Source organism: Strix uralensis, chromosome 27 (assembly GCF_047716275.1).
Source record: "Strix uralensis isolate ZFMK-TIS-50842 chromosome 27, bStrUra1, whole genome shotgun sequence".
NCBI classification, from domain to species: domain Eukaryota; kingdom Metazoa; phylum Chordata; class Aves; order Strigiformes; family Strigidae; genus Strix; species Strix uralensis.
In genome coordinates this window covers 1,895,002-1,919,522 of record NC_133998.1, presented here as the reverse complement: position 1 = coordinate 1,919,522, position 24,521 = coordinate 1,895,002, and the positions used below count along the sequence as shown (strand labels likewise).

The following is a 24,521-nucleotide window of genomic DNA, read 5'->3' as shown; positions in this document are numbered from 1 at the left end:
GTGCCGGAGCTGCTGCGCACTCCGCTGTCACCGCTCTCCCCGGCTGAGCTGGGGCTTTCGAGGTGGCTGTTGGAAAGTGCCATCGACCCCTTTGTTCCCCAAAGTAACTGCCGAGAGGCTGCCTGGGCGCCTGTTTTGTCCCCGGCTGAAAGCTCAGCTCCTAACAGAGCTCCACTCTGTGTCCATGGGCTGCAGAGGGCGTGAACCCACCTGCGTGATTTGTTAATGAGCCACATACCACTGAAAACCTTTGGGCATTTAGGGATTCATTACTTTTTTAATCAGAAAATGTGTGTTCCCTGTTGCAAAATGTGCTCACCTTTTGGGGGGCGCGGGGTGGTGAGGAAGGGTGACATTTTCAGGGCCCTGCTTGCCATGTTGCACTGAAGGGCACAGGTTTACCAAAGCTGGCACCTTTGGGGTGGATTTGGCATCCCTGGAGCGGCGCCGGCTCTGGGGCCAAGGCTCGGCAAAGCCAGCTGGGAAAAAAGCAGGTGCCAGCTGGGATGCTCGAGGCAGGAGCAGGAACCGATGGGGACATCTGCCTCCTCCTGTGGTGGATTTGTCCCTGTCCAGGCCGGGTGACCCTGCTGTGGGTCTCATCTCCCTGTCCCCACGGGTGCTCCTGCTCCTGGCAAGGCAGTGCTGCTCGCCAGCCCCCACCTCTTGCCCTGCTTGGCATCCCCTTGTCACTCTGTCCCCAGCTGCACCCACCAGCAGCCACCTCCGCGTGGTAGCCAGTCACCCAGGCTTTGTCCTGGCCTTGCAGGGCTGGCTGGGCCACCGCAGGTGTGGAGGGACAGTGGGGACCCGCAGGCAGCAGCACCCATGGGCAGTTGGGAGCCACGGGCAACAGGGATCTACAGACAGTAGCCCCCATGGGGAGTGACACCTACAGACTGTAAGGACCCGCAGGCAGCAGCACCCATGGGCAGTGAGGACCAGAGACAGTGGCACCCACAGACAACAGCACCCATGGGCCACGGCACCCGCAGACGGCTCTCAGTACCCTGCTGGTGCCGTGGCCACAGGTTTTCATCATTACCGGAGTTTCTCTGTAACGAGGGGAGCGGGGGCCTGTGCCATGGGGCTGTGGTGGAATGTGGGTGCTTGGAGTGCCCTGGATGGGGGACCTGGGGTGCACGTGATCAGGGCCCAGAGTGGGTCCAGGGTGCCCTGGATGAGGGCAGTTTTGGGGTGTTCTAGATAGGAGGGGTCTTTGGGTTCCCTCGATGGGCTCTTGGGGTGTCCCAGGTAGGGGGGCAGTTTGGGATGTCCCAGGAAGGGAGGGGGGTCCCAGATAAGTCTTCTAAGGATGTCCCAAGCGCGGTCTTGGGGTGCCCCTTATGGGGATTCTTGAGGTGTCCCAAATGGGGGTCTCAAAGTGCTTGGGGTCCTGAGCTGGGAGGGATCTTGGGGTGCGGCAGCAGGTGGGGGGAACCCACACAGCACCCCCCCCTCAGGAGCTGCTCTGGCCCAGGGAGGGGCTGTTGGGTGGAACGGGAGGCGGAGTGGGGCGGGGACCCCTAACCCCCATCCCCCTCCAATTAGCAGCAATTAGCAGCCATAAAGGGACTGGGGGCAGAGAGGATGGAAGTACGGGCTGCAGCGTGGGGGGTGCCATGGCCACGGGGGACTTGTATGTGCAGGTGAGGGGGCCTGGGGGATCCCACCCCGGGGTGCTGCAGAGGGAGCTGGAAGGACTTCTTCCCCCTGCGGCTGAGGGGGGTGCGGTGGCTGGGGGGGCCCTGCCCATGGGCCTGGGGTGCTTGTTGCAGACCTGCAGGGTCTTGTCCCTCCCCTGGGGGCTCAGCACCTGGGGAAGCTGCAGGTGCTGTGGCCTGTGTGTCACCTCCCTGCTGGCACCCGGCTTGGTGGCACCTTGCAGGGTGCCTGGTGGCCCATCAGCCCACCCAGCGTCTGACACCTAGGGACCCATGGCCTGGCAAGTGCAGCATCTCGCAGGGGTGCTCATGACAAGCGAGAACAAGGGTTTGGTGCTGCCTGGCCACCATCCGTCCTGCTTCTTGCCCAACTGGCCTGGCTGCCTTTATCCCCTTGATCCTGGCCCACATCCTCCTCCCTCCACCCTGGTTCAGCTCTGCCTGTCGAGGACACTTCTGCTGTGAGCAGGCGGCAGGACAGGCTCTTGCTTTTGTTGCTGTGTATCAAAAATGATCGCTACAGCTGTAGGGCAGACCCTAAACTGGTCTTTTCTCTCTGGGTGTACATCAGCTGTGGGGCTGGAGGGTACCGGTGTCTCTGCAGAGGTCAGAGTGCAGCAGCTGTCACTGCAGTGTGACTGAGGTGCCAGCCTGGGCAAAACAAGGAGGGTTTCTGTGTTTAAGCCATCGTGGGTTGCCTCGTCCCAAATTGCCAGCCAGGCTGGGACCCGAGCAGCTGTGTGACTGACCCAGCCAAGTGCCCCGTGGAGCCCTGAGGCGACCGTCCAGCTTGTGCCCACGCGAGTGTCACCCGGGCGCTCCCTCAGAGGAGAGCTGGGGAGTGGCCAAGGGGCGAGCCGGGCCGGCTAGCAGGGATGCTCTTTTGTCCAGCTGGGATTTCAGACTAGAATCCGTTAGTGCCTTGCCGGGAAGCTGTACATCGTGCAATTTTCGCTCCCCCCAGCGGCAACTGCTCATAAAAGATAATGGCTTCCTGTCGCTGCGCTCTGCTGAGCGGCCCCTGCAACCTGATCCCCTTCCTGCCCTCTTTATTTCAACTGCAAAGTCAGACCTTCAGTCTTCTGGTGACTCTCTTGGACGTGAACCCAAAGTTCAGGCCCTTCCTTCCCCCTCCCCAGATTTCCAGCCTATTCAGGGCTTGTTTGACCAACTTTGATGCACTAACACATGTGCTTTGCACACTGCAGACCTGGAAACATTTGCTGCCAGCCAACTTCCCTGGATTTGCAAAATCAGCAAAACCCGGATGGTTTTTCAGGCTCTGGCTTCTAGCAAGAGTCTGGCCCCAGCCCGCTGGGGTGGGAACGTGATGTGTTAGAGCCCTGTCGCTGCTCGGCACTAGCTCGCAGAGTTTGTGGAAATGGATACACGCTCGCATCTCAGCCTGAGAGCAAAGCTGCAACTGTTAGATTCCCCCTGCATTTTTAAGCTTGTGATACGGCCTCATCTCTGCCTGCTCGGAGCAGCAGGAGGAAGCAGCCCCTGCTCCCCACAGTCTGGCAGAAGCTGCCGAGACGGTGTCTGACAGCTCAGCACAGCGCGGGGCTGCGGGCACCCGCACCAGGAGCTGGGGGGCAGCAGGAGCTGCAGCTCCCTGGCCTGGGAGCGTGGGTCACCCTGTGCCGGGTTGGGCAGGGTACTCGCCCTCTTGTCAGTTGAGAGGGTGCCTGCAGCAGGGTTTGGAGGGGTTTTGGCCTAGTTTTTACCTCTCTACCCCGGTGTTGTGCTGCTTCACTTGTGCTGAGTGTGGGCTCCTGCTCCCTGCAGGGTGGCTCCAAAGAGGCTTTTTCCAGGCGTGAGGGAGGTGTTAATGCTCTGGGTGCAGAGGGAAGTCAGGGCTCACCAGGCTGCAGAACTCCCACTTCATCAGCACCCACCGTCTGCAGAGGGAAACCGAGGCTGGCAGGGGCCAGAGGCAGGGAACACCGGTCCCATGGGGGCTGGCTGGTCCCTGGCACAAAGTTACCCTGTGGCTGGCCCCAGGGAGCTACAAATCTGGGGGGTGAAAAGGGCGTGGGGTGACTTTTCTTATCACTGACACTGCTGGGTCTGCGGAGCTGGTGACGGTGTCTGGATCTGTTCAGTTGTTAGCAAGGGATCTGTACTGCACCCATCTGCTTTCAAGCCTGGTATCTCTGCCCGGCCGAGCCATGGTGCTCATCCCCAGCACGCCGGGTGTTTGGAAAGGCCCGTGCTTGGCATCTTCAGTGTTTCCAGAAACCTTCCCTGCAGCAGCAGGAGTGATCGCATCCTTGGGTGGGGCGGAGGCAGCTCCCCATGCCGAGGGCAGGAGAGGTGCTGACCTTCCTGGGGTGGGCAGCAGAGCTGGGGAGAAGCGAGGTTCCAGCAAAGGCACCTTCCCACGTGTCTGGAGAGCAGCTGGGTAGGACCCCTGCCCGCAGGAGCCAAGGGGCCGTGGGGTCCCTAGCAGGGTGCTGGGTCCCATGGCAATGCTGAGCACCGGGCTGACTCTCCTAAGTGGGGAGCGCTTTGATGTTTGGTTCGGAGGCTGGTGGCCAGATGCTTTCCCTGTCTCTTGGTCATGGCTCTCTGCAGGGGTCCCTTCCCTTCTGTGTCCCTGCAGGGTGCCCGGGTGTGGATCCCTGACAGCGTTGAAGTCTGGAGGGTGGCAGAAATAACCAGAAGCTACAAGGAAGGAGATGCCATTCTCCATCTCCGCCTGGAAGATGGCTCGGTAAGGCTGGAACTGTGCAGCCCAACAGGTCCCTCCTGTGCTTGCCATGTGGCTGGGCATCCCCAGATGGGACATAGTTCACCTCTGCACCCCCAGACCAGCCTGGGCTCGTCAGCAGGGTGCAAAGAGGCTCAAACATTGCCTGGATATGTCCTGTCTTGTGTCTGAGTGGGAGTCCAGATAGCTGTGGCTGTGTCTGGCTCCCTGTGTTCCCTGACTGCCCGGTGAGCTGGTCCTCACTGCCTACTCCTGCCTAATTTCCCAAAAGGCCTCCAGCTCAGCTAGCCGTGCTGGCTGGGCTGTGATTCCTGGTGACTAACAGCTCAAGCATGGCCCGCAGATGGCATCCTTCTTGCTGTGCTGCTCCCCGCAGACCCATCCTGCCTTTGTGGGGCCAGCTGACCCTGCTCAGCACTTGTCCTGCTCCATCTCCATCCCCACAGGCACTGGCCTACCCCATCGAGTTCCAGCTGCCGCCTCTCTGCAACCCCGACTGCCTCTCAGGCGCCGATGACCTGGTGGCCCTGAGCTACCTGCACGAGCCAGCTGTGCTGCACTCGCTGCGCCGGCGCTTCCTGGAGGCCAACGCCATCTACACCTACTGCGGTGAGCCCCACGCACCCCCTCTGCCTCCCCATCCCCTGTCCCTTCCCCGTGGCTCCCTGGGACAGGTGGTCTTCCTGCCCTTTACACAGCCCTCTTCCTCCAGGTATCATCCTTGTCGCCATCAACCCCTACAAGCCACTGCCCATCTATGAGGAGGAGGTGATTTACGCCTACAGCGGCCGTGAGATGGGGGACATGGATCCCCACATCTTTGCTTTGGCGGAGGAGGCGTACAAGCAGATGGTGAGGTGAGAGCACCACGTGGGAGCATCCCTGGGGCTGCAGTGGGGAAGGGCTGAAGCCCCTCTGGACTGTGGCATGTGGGAAGAGTGGTCCCCCTGGGTCACGGGCTGTCCCCAGCTCATGTCCCTCTCTGGCAGGTTTGGGAAGAACCAGTCCCTTGTCATCAGTGGTGAGTCGGGCTCAGGGAAGACCGCGTCAGCCAAGTATGCCATGAGGTACTTCACAGCTGTTGGGGGCTGCCGGTGCGACTCCAGCATGGAGGAGAAGGTGCTGGCCTCCAGCCCCATCATGGAAGTGAGTCCCCCTGTGTCCCCAGGCTCTGTGTGGGGATAGCTGGGGTGTCCCTGCAGGCTCTCCCCATGCTCCTCAGGGCCTGTATCCCTGATGTGATGCCGTGTCTGTGTGTTGTTCCCCACCCCGTAAAATGGGTGGCAGGGACTGAACTTCTCCAGAGCACCTGGAGATCTGGGGTCAACTAAAACCTCCTGCCCTACTTCCCCACCAGGCCTTTGGGAATGCAAAGACAACCAGGAATGACAACAGTAGCCGCTTTGGGAAGTACATCGAGATCGGCTTCAGCCAAGCACATGTCACAGGGGCCACCATCAAAACCTACCTGCTGGAGAAGTCCCGTGTCACCTTCCAGGTGGCTCTCTGGGGTGCCATGGGGACAGGACTGAGTGGGAGCCCCAGTCCTTGGAGTGGGAGGGTGCTCCTCCTGGGCATCTCCTGGGGAAGCAGCCCCAGTGCTGCTGAGTTGAGCTGGGAGAGGGGAAGGTGTCCCTTGTCCCCACATCTGGGGCTGCAGCACTGCTGCAGAGGAGCAGGGTGGTCCAAAGTGTCATGGCTTCTCAGTGATACTTTTCTTTCTCATCCACAGGCAAAAACAGAGAGGAACTACCACATCTTCTACCAGCTCTGTGCCTCGGCCACCCTGCCTGAGCTCCAGGGCCTGGGTCTCCGTGAGTGCCCCCACAAGCCCCACAGCACAGCTTGCTGCCAGCCCACCCTACACTGGGCGGTGCCAGCCCCTTCTGAGCTCCCCGCCTGGGTGCTGGAGGAGGCTCTGCTGCTGCTGGGCACCCGGGGGTGGGATAAGGGTGGTTGGCAGCCCTGTGGGGTGCGTTGTGCTGCTTCACAGCCTGACACATCTCGTCCACAGGTGGGGCAGAGTCCTTCCACTACACCTGCCAGGGCCAGTGCGCCGCTGCCCAGAGCACCAGCGATGCCACCGACTTGGACAGCACGCGGCATGCCTTCTCGCTCCTGGGTACTGGGTGGGCAGGGCTGGTCCCCGGGGCTGGCTGTCCCGCTACCCTCACCCTGATGCTGGTGTCAGACATCCCAGTGCTGGGGAGCCCGGCTGTCTTCTGGCCACTCCTGTCCCTCTGGTTTGAGTGATGCAGGGGGCTCAGACCAGCGTGGGGTGGGGGGAGCAGGGGGAGCCCCTCATGTCTGTGCTGTGCCCGCAGGTGTCCCTGAGGCCGAGCAGCTGGAGCTGTTCAGCATCCTGGTGGCCATCCTGCACCTGGGCAACATCATGGTCAGAGGGAGGGACCGCCGTGGGGATGGCTGCTTTGTGGAGGTGGGCGAGAGCTGCCTGCGCGCTACATCCTGAACCGGCCTCAGAGCTGTGCTGGCTGCAGGAGCCACATCTCAGCAATACTGCGGTGTCTGTCCCTTTGCAGGCTGCTGATGAGGCCCTAGGGCTGTTCTGCGCACTGCTGGGCATCGAGGCCTCGCAGGTGATGCGCTGGCTCTGCCACCGCAAGCTGGTCACTGCTGGTGAGACCTACCTGAAGCCCCTCTCCAGGCAACAAGCGCTTGACTCCCGGGATGCCCTGGCCAAACATATGTATGGGCAAGTCTTCAGATGGATGGTGACCAGGGTCAACCATGCCCTGCGATCCCTGGAGGGCCACCATACCTCCATTGGCATCCTGGACATTTATGGGTAAGCAGCTCCCCTCTCCTGGGCTGCCTGGAAGAGCATGGTCCTGCTCCTGCATCAACTGTGGGTCTGCAGCCACCAACTGCTCCAGCTGGGACATGGGACAGTACCTGTCCCTGCAGTTGGGTGCCTGTGGCTGGCGTGGCTCTGCCTGGCAGCTGCCTCAGGCAGGTCTCTGCTGCCCACAGGTTTGAGATGTTTGAGCATAACAGCTTTGAGCAGTTCTGCATCAATTATGCCAATGAGAAGCTACAGCAGCTCTTCAACCTGGTGGGTACCACCCAGATATGTCTCCTTGCTGGGAGCTAGGGAGGGTGGGGCCTGTTCATGCCTGCTGCACTGTTGCTTTTGGTGTTTTCTGCCTTGAATGTGGCTGATGCTTCAGTCCCTGCAAACATGGGGCTCTAAGAGTCTGCTGGAGCTGGATATGGTCCCCTCCTTTCTCCCAGAGTGCTCCTGCTCCAGGAGAAGGGCTGCTCAGGTGTCTTATGGAAACCAAGCCGCTGCCTGCAGTCTGCTTGGTGGCTGGCCACCTTTGTCCCCTCCTGGTTCAGTCCTGCTCTGCTCTCCTTGCCCTCCAGCATGTCTTCAAGCTGGAGCAGGAGGAGTATGTGACCGAGGAGATCCCTTGGGTCTTTGTTGACTTCTGTGACAACCAGCCCTGCATTGAGCTCATCGAGGGCCAGCTTGGCATCCTGGACCTGCTGAATGAGGAGTGCAAGGTGGGAAAAGGGTGCTGGGAGCAGGCTGCAGTGGCTACCCAGAGTTGCAACACGCCCCCCCCCCTCCCCGCCCCTTCTGACCCATTTGCCTTTCAGATGCCCCAAGGCAGTGATTCAAGCTGGGCCCAGAAACTTTACCAGACCCATCTCAGCAGCTCCCACTTCCAGAAGCCCAAGAGGCCAACAGATGCTTTTGTTGTCTGCCACTTTGCTGGCAAGGTAGGGAAAGCTGTGGCAACACAGCCCTGGGCAGGGAGGGCTCGGCAGTGGCTTCGCACCAGCAGGCACCCGGCCTGCCCTGTCTAGAGCTGCTGGTGGCGGCTCCTGTGGCGTCCCACTGTCCCGGGTGTCTGTGGCAGCTGTCTGCACCTCCCAGACTGGGAAGTGGATCCTGCTGGCTCTGCTGCTGTTAAGTGCTGGGCTGCAACTCTTTAACTGAGGGTAAAAATATGGAAACTCTGGCTGTGATGGTTCCCATCAGTAGCCTTGCAGCAGGGCAGGAGCTGGGCAGTGTGGCCACCGCTCAGATGCCTGCAAGGATTTCTTCCAAAAACCTTGGACTCCGTCCAAGCAGAGCCCTGCACCAAACCAGTTTAGGAATCTGCAGGTTAAAGCTGCCGTGTCTCCTGCCAGGTGGAATACCAGTGCAGTGGGTTTGTGGAGAAGAACAGGGATGCTGTCCCGAAGGAGCTGGTGGGGCTGCTGCGAGCCAGCAAGGTGAGGGCTACCCTGAGCAGGGGCTGTGTAGGGCAGAGCCTGGCTGGCTTGTGGCCCCGGGGCTGGGAAGGACTCATGGTGTAGGAGGTATAAGCCATGCAGGGTAAAACCCTGTCTGCCTGCTGGCACAGCCTCTGCAGTGCTGGCTGTGGTCAGGGTGCCCAGACATGTGGGTGCTCCCCACCACATTCCCCTGCTTTGGGCTTTCCCATCTTGGGGGAGACCTTGGCCCTCTCCCTGCTGGGAGGGCTGGAGTGTCCTACTGCTTCCAGGTCTGTAACACTGTCACTTCTCCCTTCCATCCTGCGTGGCTCTCCAGAAGGTAAGGGACATCTTGGAGGGCTCTTGAGCACACCTGGGAAGGTGCCTGTTGCTTGCACTTGGTTTTTCCTGGGAGAAGCAGCAGGCAGGGGCACAGCTGGACCTGGCCCATCTGGGCTGCAGCAGGGCAGAGGATTGTGCACTGGGCTGGCCTCTGTGGAGCCCGTGGTCTTTTGTGGCTGTGTCTCCCCTGGGTGGTGATGGCTCTCTGGGTGTTGGGTGGTGCTCGCTGCAAGGTCTGCCTGGCTCTCAGCTCTGCTCTGTGCAGTGTGCCCTGCTCGCTGAGCTCTTCCTGGAGGAAGGGGATGGCCCCACGTCCCTGCAGTCCCGCAGGTCCAGCGGGCCCAGGATGGCTGGTCGCCCCAGCCGCAGATCACTGCCCAGTAGCCAAAAGAGCAAGAAGTCCATCTCCAGCCAGGTATGCGGTGGGTGGGGGAAATGTGTGCTGGCCCTGGACAACCAGGACCTGCGTGTGTCCTGGCCCAGGGAACCCCACAAGCTCCAGGATGTTCCTGCTGGCCCTGACCACACTTGCCTTGTCCTCTGCAGTTCAAAGCCTCCCTGAACCGGCTGATGGAGATGCTGGGCAGCACCACAGCGCACTACATCCGCTGCATCAAACCCAACGATGGCAAGCAGCCCTTTGTGTGAGTGCCTGGCCAGGGAGGCTGGAGGGGATGGGGCTGGGGACACTGTGGGGCAGTGCTGTCCCTTCGGTCTGTGTCCCTCTTGCCCTGCACAGCTTGAGGAGTGCCAAGCTGGCTGGGACCCATTCTAGATCAGCCCCTCTTTGCCCCAGGTTTGACTCCAGGCGAGCAGTGGAGCAGCTCCGAGCCTGTGGGGTGCTGGAAACCATCCGGATCAGTGCCTCAGGCTACCCCTCCAGGTACCCCCCTGCTTCAGCAGCACCCTGGGTGCTCCCCAACCCCCTCTCCAGCCACAGCACCTCTGACCCTGCTCTGTCTCCCACAGGTGGACATACCAGGAGTTCTTAGAGAGGTACAGGGCTCTGGTGAGCAGAGAGGAGCTGATGGGTACTGACGAGAAGCAGATCTGCAGCCTTGCACTTGAGAGACTGCTCCAAGTAAGGGTCCTGCTTGGGGGGTGCAACTGTGGTACCAGAGTATCCCTTGCAGATGCTTCTCTCCATGTGTGGGTGCCCAGTGTGGTACAGAAGTGGGGGAGATGGGAGATGAGAGGTTGGATGGGGAGATCAGAGGCATGAGGAGCATCACCTCTGGGGGAGTCTGGCTGGGGTATGTTTTGTCCCTGGGACTGACTCCGGCCTTGCACACAGGACCCCAGCAAGTACCAGTGTGGGAAGAACAAGGTGTTTTTCCGGGCTGGCCAAGTGGCTTACCTGGAGGAGCTGCGGTACCAGCGGCTGAGGGCGGCCTGCACCCTGCTGCAGACGCACCTGCGGGGCTGGCTGGCACGGAGGAGCTTTGGACGGGCCCGTGCTGCAGCAGTCTGCCTGCAGTGCCATGCCCGGGGCATGCTGGCCCGGAGGTGAGCGGGGGACAGGCCTGGGAGGGAGCTGCAGGGAGCTGAGACAGAGCTCAGCCTTGCTGAGCTGGCAGCTGTCCTGGCTCTGGGCTGCAGGCTTTGCCCACCCCCTGCCCAGCGCTCTGTCCTGCCTGCAGATTCACCAGGATGCTGCGAAGGACCAGGGCTGCTGTGACACTGCAGAAGACCCTGAGGATGGTTCTGGCCCGGCGCTCCTACCTCCACACACGCCAGGCTGTCATCACCATCCAAGCCTTTGCCCGGGGCATGTTTGCCCGGCGTCTTTACCAGCAGGTAGGAGCCTGGCAGGGCAGCGGGTGTCCCCATTGCCCCTGGGGGGGCTGTGCTGCTGCCAGAGCCACTGCTCCATCTCTCCCTCCACAGATGGTGTGGCACCAGAAAGCTGTGGTGATCCAGGCTGCTGTCAGGGGCTGGCTGGCCCGGACCCACTACACCCGCCTGCGTGGGGCCGTCATCTACCTGCAGTGCTGCTACCGTCGGGCGCGGGCGCGCCAGGAGCTGCGGCGGCGGCGGATTGAGGCGCGCTCGGTCGAGCACTACAAGCAGCTGCACAAGGGCATGGAGATCAAGGTGATACAGCTGCAGTGCAGGCTGGACGAGCAGGTGGGTGCTGGCTTCAGCCCTTTGTGGGTCTCAGGGCATGGGGGCAGCTGATTTTGGCTGGCTACTTCTTACCAGTGCCTGTGTAGCCAAAACTACACCTGTCCTTGTCTTCAGTCCTTTCCCAGCCCTGGGGTGGGCGCTGACCCTGCCTGACACATGTCCCTAGGCAGGAGTTGTGCATCTGGGTTTTCACCGCTCCCCATGGATGTGGGGCTGGTGGCCATGGGGATGGGCTGGGCACCCTCCTGGGTGCTTGGTTGGGTGCAGCCCTGCAGCACAGTGTCAGGTGCTGGGAACAGTTGTGGCACGACGTGTTCTCCCACCAACAGTATCTACCACTGCTATCTGGGTGTCTCTGCTTTGGCAGTCACCATTCCCTGTCTGGGGGTGTCTGTGGAGGGGGTGGGGGGGCTCCCATGGTGTGATCCTGTCTCTGGGGGTTGGGGGGATGCAGGGCTGGAAAATTCTGCTGTTGGGGCTGGCTGGGAGGTGGGTAATGGGCTGTAAAGCCATGGCAAAGCTCATGTGGGATGACATGTCATGGAGAGCTCTCCCAGTCCTGAGCTCTTTTTGAGGTGATGCCAGAGGCTCAGGGCTCCAAACAGGTGGGTGGGAACTGGGGTATCCAGGTTCACTGCAGAAGGGCAGCCTGATCATGCATGGGCTCTCATTGATGGGAGGCACGTGGGGATTGTTCCCGACCCACTGCCTGACGTGCTCTGCCCACTGTCTCAAGGCCCAGGAGAAGCAGCGGCTGGCAGAGCAGCTCTCGGGGCTGAACACTGCCCATGCTGAGGAGCTGCAGCGCCTGCAGGCCGAGGTGCAGCGGCTGCGGGAGGAGGTGGCCCGGGACAGCCAGGTCCATCAGCTGCAGGAGCGGCTGGCTGAGCTGGAGAGGAACAGTGTGAAGAGCTGTCTGGGCCAGGAGGTCGAGGAGCTCAGGCAGGTGTGTCTGTCCAGGGGATGCTCTTGCTCTGCTGGGGCTCCACGGGGCTCGCCAGGGACCTGGCAGCATGCTGTGCTTCTTGTCTGGTCGCTGGAGGAGACCTGGCAGCCAGGGCTGGCCCCGGGCAGGGCTCGGGCTGTACCTGCTCTTCTGCTTTCCCGCAGCGCTTGGCAGAGGTGGAAGCCATGAAGCTGCAGCTGGCAGAGGAGAGGGATACCCTGATCCAGCGCATGTTGGAGCAGTCGCAGGATCTGGAAGGTAAAAAGGGTCCTCTGATACCCTCACCCCATTCCCCTGGATATGGGACTGGTCCTGCAGGCTTGTTCCTGCGTGTTCCCTCGTAGAGGGGTCCTGGCTCTGCCTGTCCCCACTCCCTGCTGTGTCTGTCCCCGCAGAACAGCACCAGCGTGCAGCGCGGGACAGCCAAGAGCTGCTGCGGGAGCTGAAGGAGGAGCGGGCACGCTACCAGAGCCTGGTGCAGGAGTACGCCCGCCTGGAGCAGGGCTACGAGAACCTGCGGGATGAGGTGGCCTTCCACAGGGTGAGGGGCTGGCAGGGACACAGGGAGGCTCAGGGCAACCCCTCCTTTGGCTCCCTGTGGGGAATAGGCAGCACTGGCTGGTCCAGAGCACCTCCTGCTGGAGAATGGGCTCCCCAGCTCATGTGCTGGGGGATCCCTGAGCCAAGGTATTGTCCTGAGGCTGCTCTGCCCCAGCTGATGTGCCAGCAGGTGCTTGGGGTGCAGGAGAACAACCTTGTCCTTCTCTTCCCCACTCAGCAAAGCGCCTTGAGACGGTCCCCTTCGTCAGAGAGCTTCTTGGGCTCCGAGAGCAGCTACTTGTCCTCCATGTCCACAGCTCCCTCACGAGATGGCTCCGACCAGCAGGCTGAGGCTAGTGGTGACACTGGTGGGGACAGCAGGGTGGGGGTGATAAGTGGACTGTCCCTTCCCCTGGCTCTGGGGACAGCAGTGCCCTGGGGCTCCTGGCTGGGAGCTGCCCCCATCGGGGAGGGGTTCCTGCAGGATTGTGGCTGCTGTGCCAAGCCCTGTCTCTGCACCCAGGGGCTGGAGGAGCGTGGGCAGCCGGTGCCAGAGGGGCCACAGCCCAGCAGTGAGGCGCTGCTGAATGGCAGCGTAGGCCAGGATCCCTTCGAGAAGGCGTACCTCCTCCTCCTGGGGCAGCTCAATGCTGTCAATGAGGAGCTGGCCCGGACCAGAGAGGAGCTGCGGAGATCCAAGGCCCCGGCAGAGCCAGAGGAGAGGAAACCGTTGGACTTCCTCAAGCGCAGGGTGAGCCCCTGCCCCACTGCTGTGAGCAAGGGGCTGGGTCCAGGCCAGTGGGACTGGCCTCACCATGCTTTCCTCTCCCTGCAGAACATAACCGAGATGCTGGGGCTGGGCAGGAGCCCGGAGAAGGCGGCAGCGGATGATGACATGAAGCACGCGTATGATGCGGTGCAGGTTGCCAATAGGTGAGTGCGGCCCCAGGGAGGTGGTCCCCAGCTGGGGCTGGTTTCCCCACAGTGGGCTGCTGGAGCCACACTGCTGGGGGGGCTTTCCCTGGAGTTTGAGCCAGCCACAGCTGGGATTGCAGCTGCCTGGGCAGGGCTGTGGTGCTGGGCTGCTGCAAATCCTCTTTGAAGCAGCCACCTCCTCACCCTCTATGGGCACCGTAGCCCCAGCTGGGCTGGGAGAGCAAGGACAGCCTGCCCCTTGCTGCCCGGCTGGGTGTGGGGCAGCCCTGGCTCTCCTGCCCTTCTCTCCAGCTGTGTTCTCCTGGGGGGCTGGAGCAGGTACTTAGCAGAGTCCCTGGCAATCTGCAGTTGAGGCCTCAGGAGTCGACGAGTGCTGCTCAGGGTTGAAGAAGCACCTTTGAGGAGCTCAGGAGCAGGCAACTGCCCCGTGTCAGGCGTCAAGCGAGCGGGGCAGAAGGGGGCTTGGCTGAGCAGGGACCTGCTGGCTGAGTGCAGAGGAAAAAGGAATTGCACCATCTCTGGGAGCAAGGTCAGGCTCGGCAGGAAGACGGCAGAGCCGTGGCTCGCACACGCAGGGGGGAGACAGGAAAGGCCAAAGCTCAGTTAGAGTTGGAAGTGGCCAGTGATGGGTCTGACCACAAGAAGGGATTTTTAAGTAGGATTGTAGCAAGAGGAGCTCTGAAGAAAACATCGGAGTGATACTTGTCAGGATGGTCACCTGAGAGATAGGCATAAAGGCAAAGTGAGGGATTGAATTTTTTTTTGCCTCAGTCTGTAATAATACTCCTAGGCTGTGGGCTGCCCCCAGGGTGTCTGGGCAGGTGGAGAGCTCTCAGCTCTGATACTTCAGGGGAGAGATACCCCCTCAGCTGCCTCCCCAGGGGCTGGGGTGTGGCAGCTGAAGGAGGTTGGTGCCTCAGTTTCCCCTGGTGCATGTCTTCAGGCTGCTGGCAAGTCAGCTGCGGGAGGAGAAGCAGCAGCATGAGGAGGAGGTAGAAGGGCTGCACCTCAACATTTCCTCACTCAAGCAGCTGAGCCAGCAGCAGGCAGCCCTCATCAAGGACCTGCAGCAGCAGCAGGGGCAGGAGGGGCTGCAGCACCATGTTCTGCGGCTCAAGGAGGAGAACTGGGTAAGGGACTGGGCTTGGGGCTGGCTTCCACCCCATTGCCCTGGGTGAGCTGTAGCAGCTCCTTCAGGAGCAATGTGGGGGACCCTGCTGCAGCCCCTAGCTCTGCTTCACTTGGTGGGTGCTGGTGGGGGTGTCCAGCTGAGGGAGGCTGGCTGACCCTGACTGGGGCTGTCCCTGCCCAGGAGCTGGCCCAAAAGCTGGAGAAGCAGGAGAGGACCACACTGAAGCTCCAGAAGCAGCTGAGAGCCTATGCAAAGCAGATCCAGGAGCTCACAGGCAAGTGCCTGCATGGGAGGGAGGCAGGGGGCTGGCTGGAGGGTCACCAGCCTGCTTGGAGCCTGGAGCATCACCCAGCCTCAATATAGGGAGCAGAGTTCCCTGACCCCCCTGCCCCAAACCAGAAATGGTGGGGAGCATCTGCTTGGACTGAGCTGAAGGGACCTCCTGTGGGTCCCACGGCCCAGGACACAGCAGGATGTGACCTGTGCTCCTCTCCCCCAGTGAAGAGAGGGGCGACTGGGCCAGCGCAGGAGTCGGCAGTGTCCGCTGTGGTCCTGTCCCGCTCCACCATGGTCCCGTCCCTGGCTGGGCGGTCCCAGGCCATGCTAGCATGGAGGATGGAGGATGAAGGGCGCATTATCAAGGCTGTCATCACAGGTAGGGTTTGGAGAGATGGGGACTCCTTACACCAGCTTGGTCCCTGCTTGAGTTTCTTGCACACCTCTGTGTGAGCTCATCCTTTGGGTGTTGCTGGGGCAGCGTCTTGCCTGGCTCAGGACCAGCTTTCCATAGCTGCCTGGATCCCAACTGTCCTGCTTTCCCCTGCAGACTACAAACCGCAGAGCTGCCTTGGGGCGCTCCCAGAGCTGCCAGCCTACATCCTCTTCCTGTGCTTCCGGCATGCGGACCACTGCTGTGACGAGCCACGGGCCCGCTCCCTCCTGGATGCAGCCGTTGATGCCATCAAAAGGGTCATGAAGGTGCTGGGCTTGAGGGGTGTGGGTTGGACTGAGGAGCAGAAGCTTCCCTGGCCAAGGTGGGGGTGGCAGCAGGGAACAGTGCCTGACTGCAGTGTCCAGGCTGAGCATCTCCTGGGGTGAGGGGTGTCCCTGGGTGCTGCAGAGCTCCTGCATGAGGGTCTGGCAGCTCTTTACCCCTCCCAGCCCTAACTAGGCTGCAGCTATCTCTGTGTGGCTGATGGGGCTACTGTGGGATGTGAGGGCTTGCTGCTGGAACTGCCAGAGCCCTCCTGACCCCGGTGCTCTCTGTTCCCTCCCGCAGAAGCACAGCGATGACTTTAACACGGTGGCCCTCTGGCTCGCCAACACCTGCCGGCTCCTGAACTGCCTACGCCAGTACAGCCAGGATGAGGTAGGGCTGTGCTGTAGGGGGCCTGCCACCTCCCTGGGAAGGGGTGGGAGCTGAGGGGGGACAGGGTTTGGCCCCACCTGGGGCTGCACCCTCTTTGCCACATCCTAGGTAAGTAGGGATGCGCGGGGCTGATGCGGCTCTGCGCTTGCTTGGGGACCCAGCTGTGTCCCCGGGTACTGCTGGCTCTCACCCAGCCTGTGCCCGCAGAATTACTGGCAGGGGAACACGGCACGGCAGAACGAGCATCGCCTGCAGAACGTGGACCCCCAGAGCTCCTGCCGCAGCCTGGGTGCCCTGGCTGTCCAGCTCTACCAGCAGCTCATCCGCACCGCTGAGAAGTGCCTCAAACCCATGATTGGTATGGCCTGGGCTTGCAGGGCACTCGTGGGACAGGGATGGAGGGAGGGAGCGCTGTGCTCAGCTGGGTGAGCTGCCTGCTCTGTTAGAGGCAGTACCCAGAGGGGGAAGGTAGGCTCTGAACTGGGGGCCCCCTTCTATGGGGGACCATCTGCTCCTCGAGCATCCTGGCTTGGTCTCCTAAAGTGGCCTCAGCATCCTGGGGACCTTAGGCTGCATCCACCGGGAGCTCTGTTCCCCCATGCCCTACTCTGCAGCCTCATGGAGCAGGGCCAGCCCCTGGGCTAGCCTGGGCCAGCTATTCTGGAGGTGTTGTTGGCCCCTGTGTCCCCAGCTGGGACAGAGAGACAAGGAGCTGCTTGAGGCACCATGCAGGGTGTCTGCCTTATGATGAGCCTTTTCTATCCTTCAGTTGCTGCAATGCTGGAGAGTGAGCCCATACAGGGCTTGTCTTCCTCTTGCCCTCCTGGCCACCGCCGGTCCTCGACAGCCCCTGCCCACACCCTGCCGGAGCTGCTGCAGCAGCTGGGCTCCTTCTGTGCGGCCCTGGACCACCACGGGCTGGCCCCCAGTGTGGGGCACCAGGCCCTGCGCCAGCTCCTCTTCCTGGTCACTGGCACCACCCTCAACTACCTGCTGCTGAGAAAGCACACGTGCTGCTGGAGCCGCGGCATCCAGCTCAGGTCAGTCCCTGTGCAGCTGTATCTAGGGGAGATGGGGCATGGTCCGTGCCTCCCCCTGACCACGGCTCCCTGGCAGGTACAACATCAGTCAGCTGGAGCAGTGGCTGCGGGCAGAGGGGCTGCACCAGAGCGGGACCTGGGAGGTGCTGGAGCCCCTGGTCCAGGCTGCCCAGCTGCTGCAGGTGAAGAAGGTGACAGAGGAGGATGCTGGAGCTCTCTGCAGCCTGTGCACAGCACTCTCACCGCAGCAGGTACTGGGGGGGTTGGGACTCGCTGCCTGCTGGGCACTCATCCTGTCCTGGGGCTGCTTGGCCTCCCTGGGTGCACCGGGGATGTGGTGGCACTGGGGTGGGGTCCACGCCATACCCACAAGTGTCTGGATGTGCCCTTCCCTGTTCACGGTCACTACCATCTCCTCCAGGTTGTGAAGATCCTCCGGGCTTATACCCCGGCTGCCGGGCTGGAGGAGCGCATCAGCCCCAGCTTCATCAGCAGTGTTGAGGTAAGTGGGACCTGGGCTCTGGTGCTGGGGGGGGGGCTGTCCTGACTGGGGCAGCCCTGGATGTGAGCACTGTGTCCCCACAGAGGCAGCTGCAGGACCAGTATGGAGGGGGATCCAGCCAGCTCCTGGTGGACACCAGCCACCTCTTCCCTGTGCACCTGCCCTTCAGTGCCTCCCCCCTGCACCTGGATGAGCTTTGCATCCCCGATGGCCTTGACCTTGCCTTCCTTGTCCACCTCTGAGCCCACATCTGGCCCTGGGCCACTACCTGTGCCCCATTGAGGGGTGTCTGAACCCCTTGAGGTGCGGGAAAGCCATGAGGGCTGGGGGTGTAGCACTTCTGATGTGTTCTGTCCTTCTGGGAAGTTGTTTGTTTACTGAAACTTGGGTGCCTTGTTTGTGGCACAGCCAAGGGCCCGCAGTAGTCCTGTGCTGGGGGTTTTGGCCACTTTTTAATCCTTTGAAGCGAATAAAAGTCTTTGCAGATAGCTTTGGAGTCTGATGTTGTGTGGGGTGGGTGTGCTGTTTGCTGGGTGATGTGAGGGAGATCGAGGACTACCCCTGGGCCATTCCTGGGGTTTTTCATGACTTATGGAATGGTTTGGGTCGGAGAAGACCTTGTAACAATCACTTAATTCCAACCCTCTGCAATGGGAAGGGATATCTTTCACTAAATGGTGTTCAAAGCCTCATCCAAGCTGACTTTGAATGCTTCCAATGATGGGGTTCCACAAGTTCTCTGGGCAACCTGTTCCAGAGTCTCATCACCTTCATTGTAAGACATTTCCTCCTAAATACACTCTCTTTCAGTGTGCCCCAGAAGGGTAGCTGGGCCCAGGGAGAGCCCTAGGGCTCCTTGGAGGGCAGCAGGGTCCTGAATGGGCTCTGGCAAAGCACTGATGAACTGTTATTCTGTAGGCAATGAGGAGAAGTCTCTGGATCAGCTCTTGGAGAAGGAGAAAGCTCTTGTCCTTATGGCAGCTGTCAATTCCCCAGTGACACCTGCTGGGAATCCCATCCTGCCGGGACGAGCAGGGCTGGAACAGTCCTGAGCTCTGTGGGAGAGAACTTCTTGTCTCAAGGACTCGGGGAGCCAACTAGGACAGATGCCCTCCGGGACTGGCTTGGTGTGAGTGGAGAAGGGCTGGTGGGACATGGGGTGGGAGGGGACTGTCTTGGCCAGAGCGATGACAGAATCGTTGAGTTGAAGCTGGTCAGTGGCAGGAGGAGAAAAGGGCAGCAGAGCTGCTCCTGTGCATTTTGAGGGAGCAAACGTTGTGCTCTTGGGGGAGGTACTTAGCAGAGTCCTTGACAATCTGCAGTTGAGGCCTCAGGAGTCGGCGAGTGCTGCTCAGGGTTGAAGAAGCACCTTTGAGGAGCTCGGGAGCAGGCAACCGCCCCGTGTCAGGCATCAAGCAAGCAGGGCAGAAGGGGGCTTGGCTGAGCAGGGACCTGCTGGCTGAGTGCAGAGGAAAAAGGAATTGCACCATCTCTGGGAGCAAGGTCAGGCTTGGCAGGAAGACGGCAGAGCCGTGGCTCGCACACACAGGGAGGAGACAGGAAAGGCCAAAGCTCAGTTAGAGTTGGAAGTGGCCAGTGATTGGTCTGATCACAAGAAGGGATTTTTAAGTAGGATTGTAGCAAGAGGAGCTCTGCAGAAAACATCCGAGTGATACTTGTTGACGATGGTCACCTGACAGATAGGCATAAAGGCAAAGTGAGGGATTGAATTTTTATTTTTTTTGCCTCAGTCTGTAATAATACTCATAGGCCGTGGGCTGCCCGGTCCCCTGAGTCAAATCACCACGAGTGTGGGACCAGCGATTTTCCATTTGTGGCCACTGAATTTGTCAGAGACCAGCTCTATCGGCTGAATGTTCACAAGCCCCTGGGCCTGATCGGATTCACCCCAGAGTACTGGAGGAGATGGCGGATGTTTTTACAGGACCCCTCTCCATTGTCTGCTCTGGGAGTCTGGGGAGATCTCGGCTGACTGGAAGCTGGCCAGTGTTGACCAGGCATGAGGGAAGACCCAGGAACCTACAGACCTGTGAGTCCAACCTCAGCTCCTGGAAAAATGCTGGAGGAGGTTATACTGGGTGTTACTGAGGGCATGTAAATAACAATGAACCATCAGGCACAGTCAACACAGGTTCACAAAGGGAAAGTCCTCTTCAACTCATTAGTTAATCCTTCTAGCGTGAGGTCACCCGCCCAGCAGATGAAGGGAAGGTGGTGGATGTAATTTTGCTGGACTTGAGTCAGAATTTTGCTACTGTCCCTCATAGCATCCTTCTGGACCAGTTGTCCAACTGTGGGACAAGCAGCTTCACAGGGCGCTGGGTGAAGAACTGTCTGGACGACCGGGCTCAAAGGGTTTGATGATGCCAGGTCAGGGTGGGTGTGCAGCGACTTTGGTTTTCCACACGAGGGTGCTGTCCACATTGGCAAAGGCCACACCTCGGGTTTTCCAGTGGAGCATCGCTCCAGAGATGATCGCCAAACTGACCAGCAGGCTGGGCGGAGCTTTATCTGGACTTGTTGAACGGGATTTCAGGGGGTGACTCGTTCATGGACTGTAACTGGAGGACTTGCTTGACATCTGAACACAATCTCATCCTGCTCACAGTGGGCTGCCAGCGGATAAATGATTACGTTTGAAAAACCTGTTTTGCTTACTCATAAATATATTGTACTATAAATACTAACCTGTCAGGGGTTCAGCAGCCTATGTTCATGAGGTGAGTGTTTCCGGGATAGATAATGATGCTTAATGTGAAGTGTCGTGGTTTGAGCTCAGAGGGGCTCTCTGGAAGGCTGCAGGGCCCCACACGGGCCACAGCAAAGCCTGCTGAAGGTCCTGCAGCTCTCTGGAGGTTAGCAGGACTCTGCCTGGGCCCCCACAAAGCCTGGCCAAAAGCTCTAGAACACTCCAGAGAGCAGCACGGCCCTCTGACAGCCCCAGCAATCCCCAGCAAAGGCCCTGGGGCACTCTGGAGGGCAGCATGGCCCTGCCAGGGCTTCAGTAAAGTCCAGTAAAAGCCCCAAAGGTCTCAGGGAGGTAGCAGGGCATTGTCTGGGCCCTGGAAAAGCCCAGCAAAAGCCCAGGGGCTCTCTGGAGAGCAACAGGGTCCCATCTGGGCCACAGAAAAGCCCCGTGAAAGCTCTGGTGCTCTCTGGAAGAAGAACCCTGTGATGGCTCAGGAGCGATGCATCCCAACAGAGAGGAAGTCAGGTAAGAACGCCAGGAGGCTGCATGGGTGAACAATGAGCTTCTGGACAAGCTCAAACACAAAAATGAAGCCTACAGAGGGTGGAAGCAAGGACAGATAGGCTGGGAGGAATAAAGAGAAATTGTCCGAGCAGCCAGGGATCAGGTTAGGAAGGCCAAAGCCCTAATAGAATTAAATCTGGCTGGGGATGTCCAGGGCAACAAGAAAAGCTTCTATAGATACATTGGTGAAAAAAGGAAAATGGAAAATGGGAAAATGTGGGCCCTCTCCAGAAAGAAATGGGAGACCTGGTTACCCAGAATATGGAGAACACTGAAGTACTCAAAAACTTTTTTTCCTTAGTCTTCACCGGCATGTGCTGCAGCCACACCAACCAAGACGCAGAAGGCAAAGGCAGGGACTGGGAGAATGAAGAACTGCCACTGTAGGAGAAGACCGGGTTCAAGGTGCACAAGTCTGTGGGACCCGATGAGATGCATCCGCAGGTCCTGAGGGAACTGGCAGATGAAGTGGCTCAGCCACTATCCATCATATTTGAGAAGTTGTGGCAGGCTGGTGCAGTTCCCCCTGACTGGAAAAGGGGAAACATAACCCCCATTTTTAAAAAGGGAAAAAAGGAAGACCTGTGGAACTACAGGCCAGTCAGTCTCACCTCTGTGCCTGGCAAGATCAAGGAGTGGTTTCTCCTGAAACTATGCTAGGGGACATGGAAAATAAGGAGGAGACTGGTGACAGCCAACATGGCTTCACTAACGGCAAATTGTGTCTCACAAATTTGGTAGCTGCCTACGACAGGAGTTACAGCGTTAGTGGATAAAGGAAGAGCAACTATTGTCATCTTCCTGGACTAGAGCAAAGCATTTGACACTGTCCCGCACGACATCCTTGTCTCTGAATTGGAGAGGCGTGGATTTGACGGATGGACCGCTCGGTGAATAAGGAATTGGCTGGATGGTCGCACTCAAAGAGTTGCGGTCAGCGGCTCGATGTCCAAGTGTGGAGCGGTGACGAGTGGCGTCCTCAGGAGTTGGGGTTGGGACCAGCACTGTTTAACATCTTTGTTGGCGACACGGACAGTGGGATCGAGGCACCCTCAGCAAGTTCACTGATGACACCAAGCTGTGTGGGGCAGTGACATGCTGGAGGGAGGGGATGTGCCATCCGGAGGGACCTGGACAGGCTGGAGAGGTGGGTCTGTGCAATCCTCATGAAAGTCAACAAGGCCAAGTGCAAGGTCCTGCCCATGGGTCGGGGCAATCCCAAGCACAGATCCAGGCTGGGCGAGGAGGGGATGGAGAGCAGCCCCAAGGAGAAGGACTTGGGAGTATTGGGGGATGGAAAACTGACCATGAGCCAGCAATGTGCACCCGTGTGCTGGGCTGCACCCAGAGCAGTGTGGGCAGCAGGGCGAGGGGGGGATTCTCCCCCTCTACTCCACTCTCGTGAGACCCCCCTGCAGCGCTGGGTCCAGCTCTGGGGGCACCATCATCAGAAGGACACGGACCTGCTCAAGCGGGGCCAGAGGAGGCCACGAAGATGCTCAGGGGCTGGAGCACCCCCCTGTGAGGACAGGCTGAGAGAGTGGGGGGGTTCAGCTGGAGAAGAGAAGGCTCCAGGGAGACCTTAGAGTGGCCTCCCAGGACTGAAAGGGGCTACAGGAAAGGGGGGAGGGACTCTTGATCAGGGAGTGTAAGGATAGGACAAGGGGTAATGGTTTTACACTGAAAGAGGGGAGATTTAGTTTAGATCTAAGGAAGAAATTCTTCCCTGTGAGGGTGGGGAGGCCCTGGCACAGGTTGCCCAGAGAAGCTGTGGCTGCCCCCTCCCTGGAAGGGTTCAAGGCCAGGTTGGACAGGGCTTTGGGCAACCTGGGCTAGTGGAAGGTGTCCCAGCCCATGGCAGGGGGGTGGAACTAGATGAGCTTTAGGGTCCTTTCCAACCCAAACCATTGTGTGATTCTATGATTCTATGGATATGAAAGGTGTATGCAAAATACAGCACATGGTCATAAAGGAATGAGAGATGTGCTGCCTGTGCTCAGTGTTATTGCAGGTGACCTTGGCTGAAGCACTTGCACACATCCATCGCAGTACTTGTCTGTGAGTATCAGAGAACCAGTGAATGGAATCTGTTTTGTTTAAAATAAAATCCCCTGTTCAGTGTATCACCCTGAGGTTTGCTGCACAGGCTGCACAAGGGGAGCGGGGAATGCTCTGGTACTCTGCTGGGCTCTCTCAGGACACTTCCCTCTCTAAGGTGTGCAGAGCAGGGACCTCAGCAAGGGACCAAGTGCCAAGTGACGTGAGCCCTGGGGTCCTGACATTCAACCTGAAAATAGCACTGCAGGCGGAGATCACAGCAGGAGTGGGCAGAGCCAAGCAGTACAGAAAGGGCATTGGATTGCTTGCTGAAGTCGCAGTGTCTAATATTAGCCACGGGTCATATACTTTAGAAGCCCTTTCAAGAAGGACAGAGACCCAGGGACAGCTTTCCTGCCTGTAATCCCCTGGAGCAGCACACTCAGTAGCAGTCCTTTGAGGTCTGTAACACAAATCCTGCCAGGCTGCCCAGGGGAGACAAAATGGCTCTTGGCTACTTTGGTCTGTACTTTAAATAGGAACAAAGCTGCTCCCATGTGCCTCCCACAGAGCCTGGGACTGGGGGGAGGGGGGTGCACGGCATCTGATATTCTCATGGTGTCTCTCTCTTTTTCTATGACACTCACAGAGCTGAAACTTCGGCTCAAGCTACTGAACTTTGGCACCCGGCAATAAGCCACCTTCTCCAGATATCCGAGGTTGGACAGAGACCCAAGGACAACCAAGTCAGGCTGACGGCAAGAAAAATGTGCGAGTGAGGCAGTGCAGTGGATGCCGTCAGCAGAAGAGGGTAAGTGGACTGCAATAAGCACCAGGACGGGCAGAGACCTGGTGTGTCTGAGGCCCCTTGGCCATTCTAAACGTTAGAGTTCAGAAACCAAATGGCACAGTAAAGGCAAACACCTATGTCAGAGGATTGGAGTGGGAAAGAGGGGAAGCGGAGCTGTGCCAGTGGGCCATCATCTGTCACTGCAGGATTTAGGGCAGAGTCCAGGTAGCACATAGCTGCTGAAAGACAGATCAGGGGAAGGGACCCAGTGTCCCCGAATGAAAAAATCTGTATCACGCCTGAAACAAGTGAAGAAACTGAGTGGCACCAAGAGGTGAGGATGACCCAAGCGGGAAAAAGGAAAGCAGGTTAACAAAAATATCCATACAATGGTGATAACAGGGAGCTGCACAGCATGTTCCTAGGGAATAGTGTATCAATAGTATTGGAATCTCTTGGGATGGTGTTGGCCCTCAAAAGGGAGCTGTTATTTCAGGCAATTCAGAGAAGACACTGATTTTACAATAGCCATTGGTGGATGGAGAAAGGGACCTAGCAGGTTCGCAGATGTATATAATCTTTTCCGAATTAAGACAGTCTTTAAAACCCACCAGCTATTCTGCATTCCAGGGTAAATAAGATGGCAGAGACCTGCTCAAAGCCCTCCGAGTGCAGTGTGCCTAGGAGGCTATATGAAAGTTTTTCTCAGTGTGTTCATGTTACTTATTAAACTTTGTGAGAATATAAAAATAAGCCAAAGATGTAGGTATAAGCTGCTGAATCAAAGATTTTTCAACATAACCATAACACATGCTATATATAAGTCAGTGTTTCCAGCGTAAAACAGCATGGGGAACACCCAGGAGCTGGTGAAACCAACAGCAC

General features: G+C 59.1%; 2 protein-coding genes across 3 annotated transcripts in view; both read left to right on the top strand.

The window, feature by feature from the left end:
* Positions 1–1,622: 1,622 nt before the first annotated feature.
* LOC141935608 (unconventional myosin-Vb-like) lies at positions 1,623–17,777 on the top strand. Its single transcript, XM_074852003.1, has 40 exons — positions 1,623–1,649; positions 2,629–2,764; positions 2,873–2,983; positions 3,115–3,311; positions 3,770–3,997; positions 4,270–4,380; positions 4,824–4,986; positions 5,090–5,234; positions 5,367–5,523; positions 5,735–5,875; positions 6,110–6,191; positions 6,392–6,499; positions 6,702–6,814; positions 6,918–7,183; positions 7,369–7,450; positions 7,762–7,902; positions 7,999–8,121; positions 8,536–8,619; positions 9,209–9,358; positions 9,490–9,587; positions 9,740–9,826; positions 9,913–10,024; positions 10,238–10,449; positions 10,584–10,740; positions 10,831–11,070; positions 11,807–12,016; positions 12,181–12,274; positions 12,412–12,557; positions 12,795–13,307; positions 13,392–13,489; positions 14,436–14,622; positions 14,805–14,898; positions 15,124–15,279; positions 15,382–15,602; positions 15,904–15,993; positions 16,201–16,351; positions 16,763–17,033; positions 17,110–17,284; positions 17,455–17,535; positions 17,619–17,777. The coding sequence occupies exons 1-40, from the start codon at positions 1,623–1,625 to the stop codon at positions 17,775–17,777; spliced, it is 6,117 nt and encodes a 2,038-aa protein (XP_074708104.1).
* Positions 17,778–23,214: 5,437 nt separating this feature from the next.
* LOC141935308 (ceramide synthase 4-like) overlaps positions 23,215–24,521 on the top strand; it is a 51,087-nt gene continuing 49,780 nt past the window's right edge. Inside the window, exons 1-2 of one of the 2 annotated variants that reach the window (XM_074851414.1) lie at positions 23,215–23,307; positions 23,496–23,657. The gene's annotated coding sequence lies outside the window, so the exon portion shown is untranslated. Of the gene's footprint in view, positions 23,369–23,495; positions 23,658–24,521 lie in introns of both variants that reach the window. The other variant, XM_074851415.1, reaches the window with a different exon arrangement.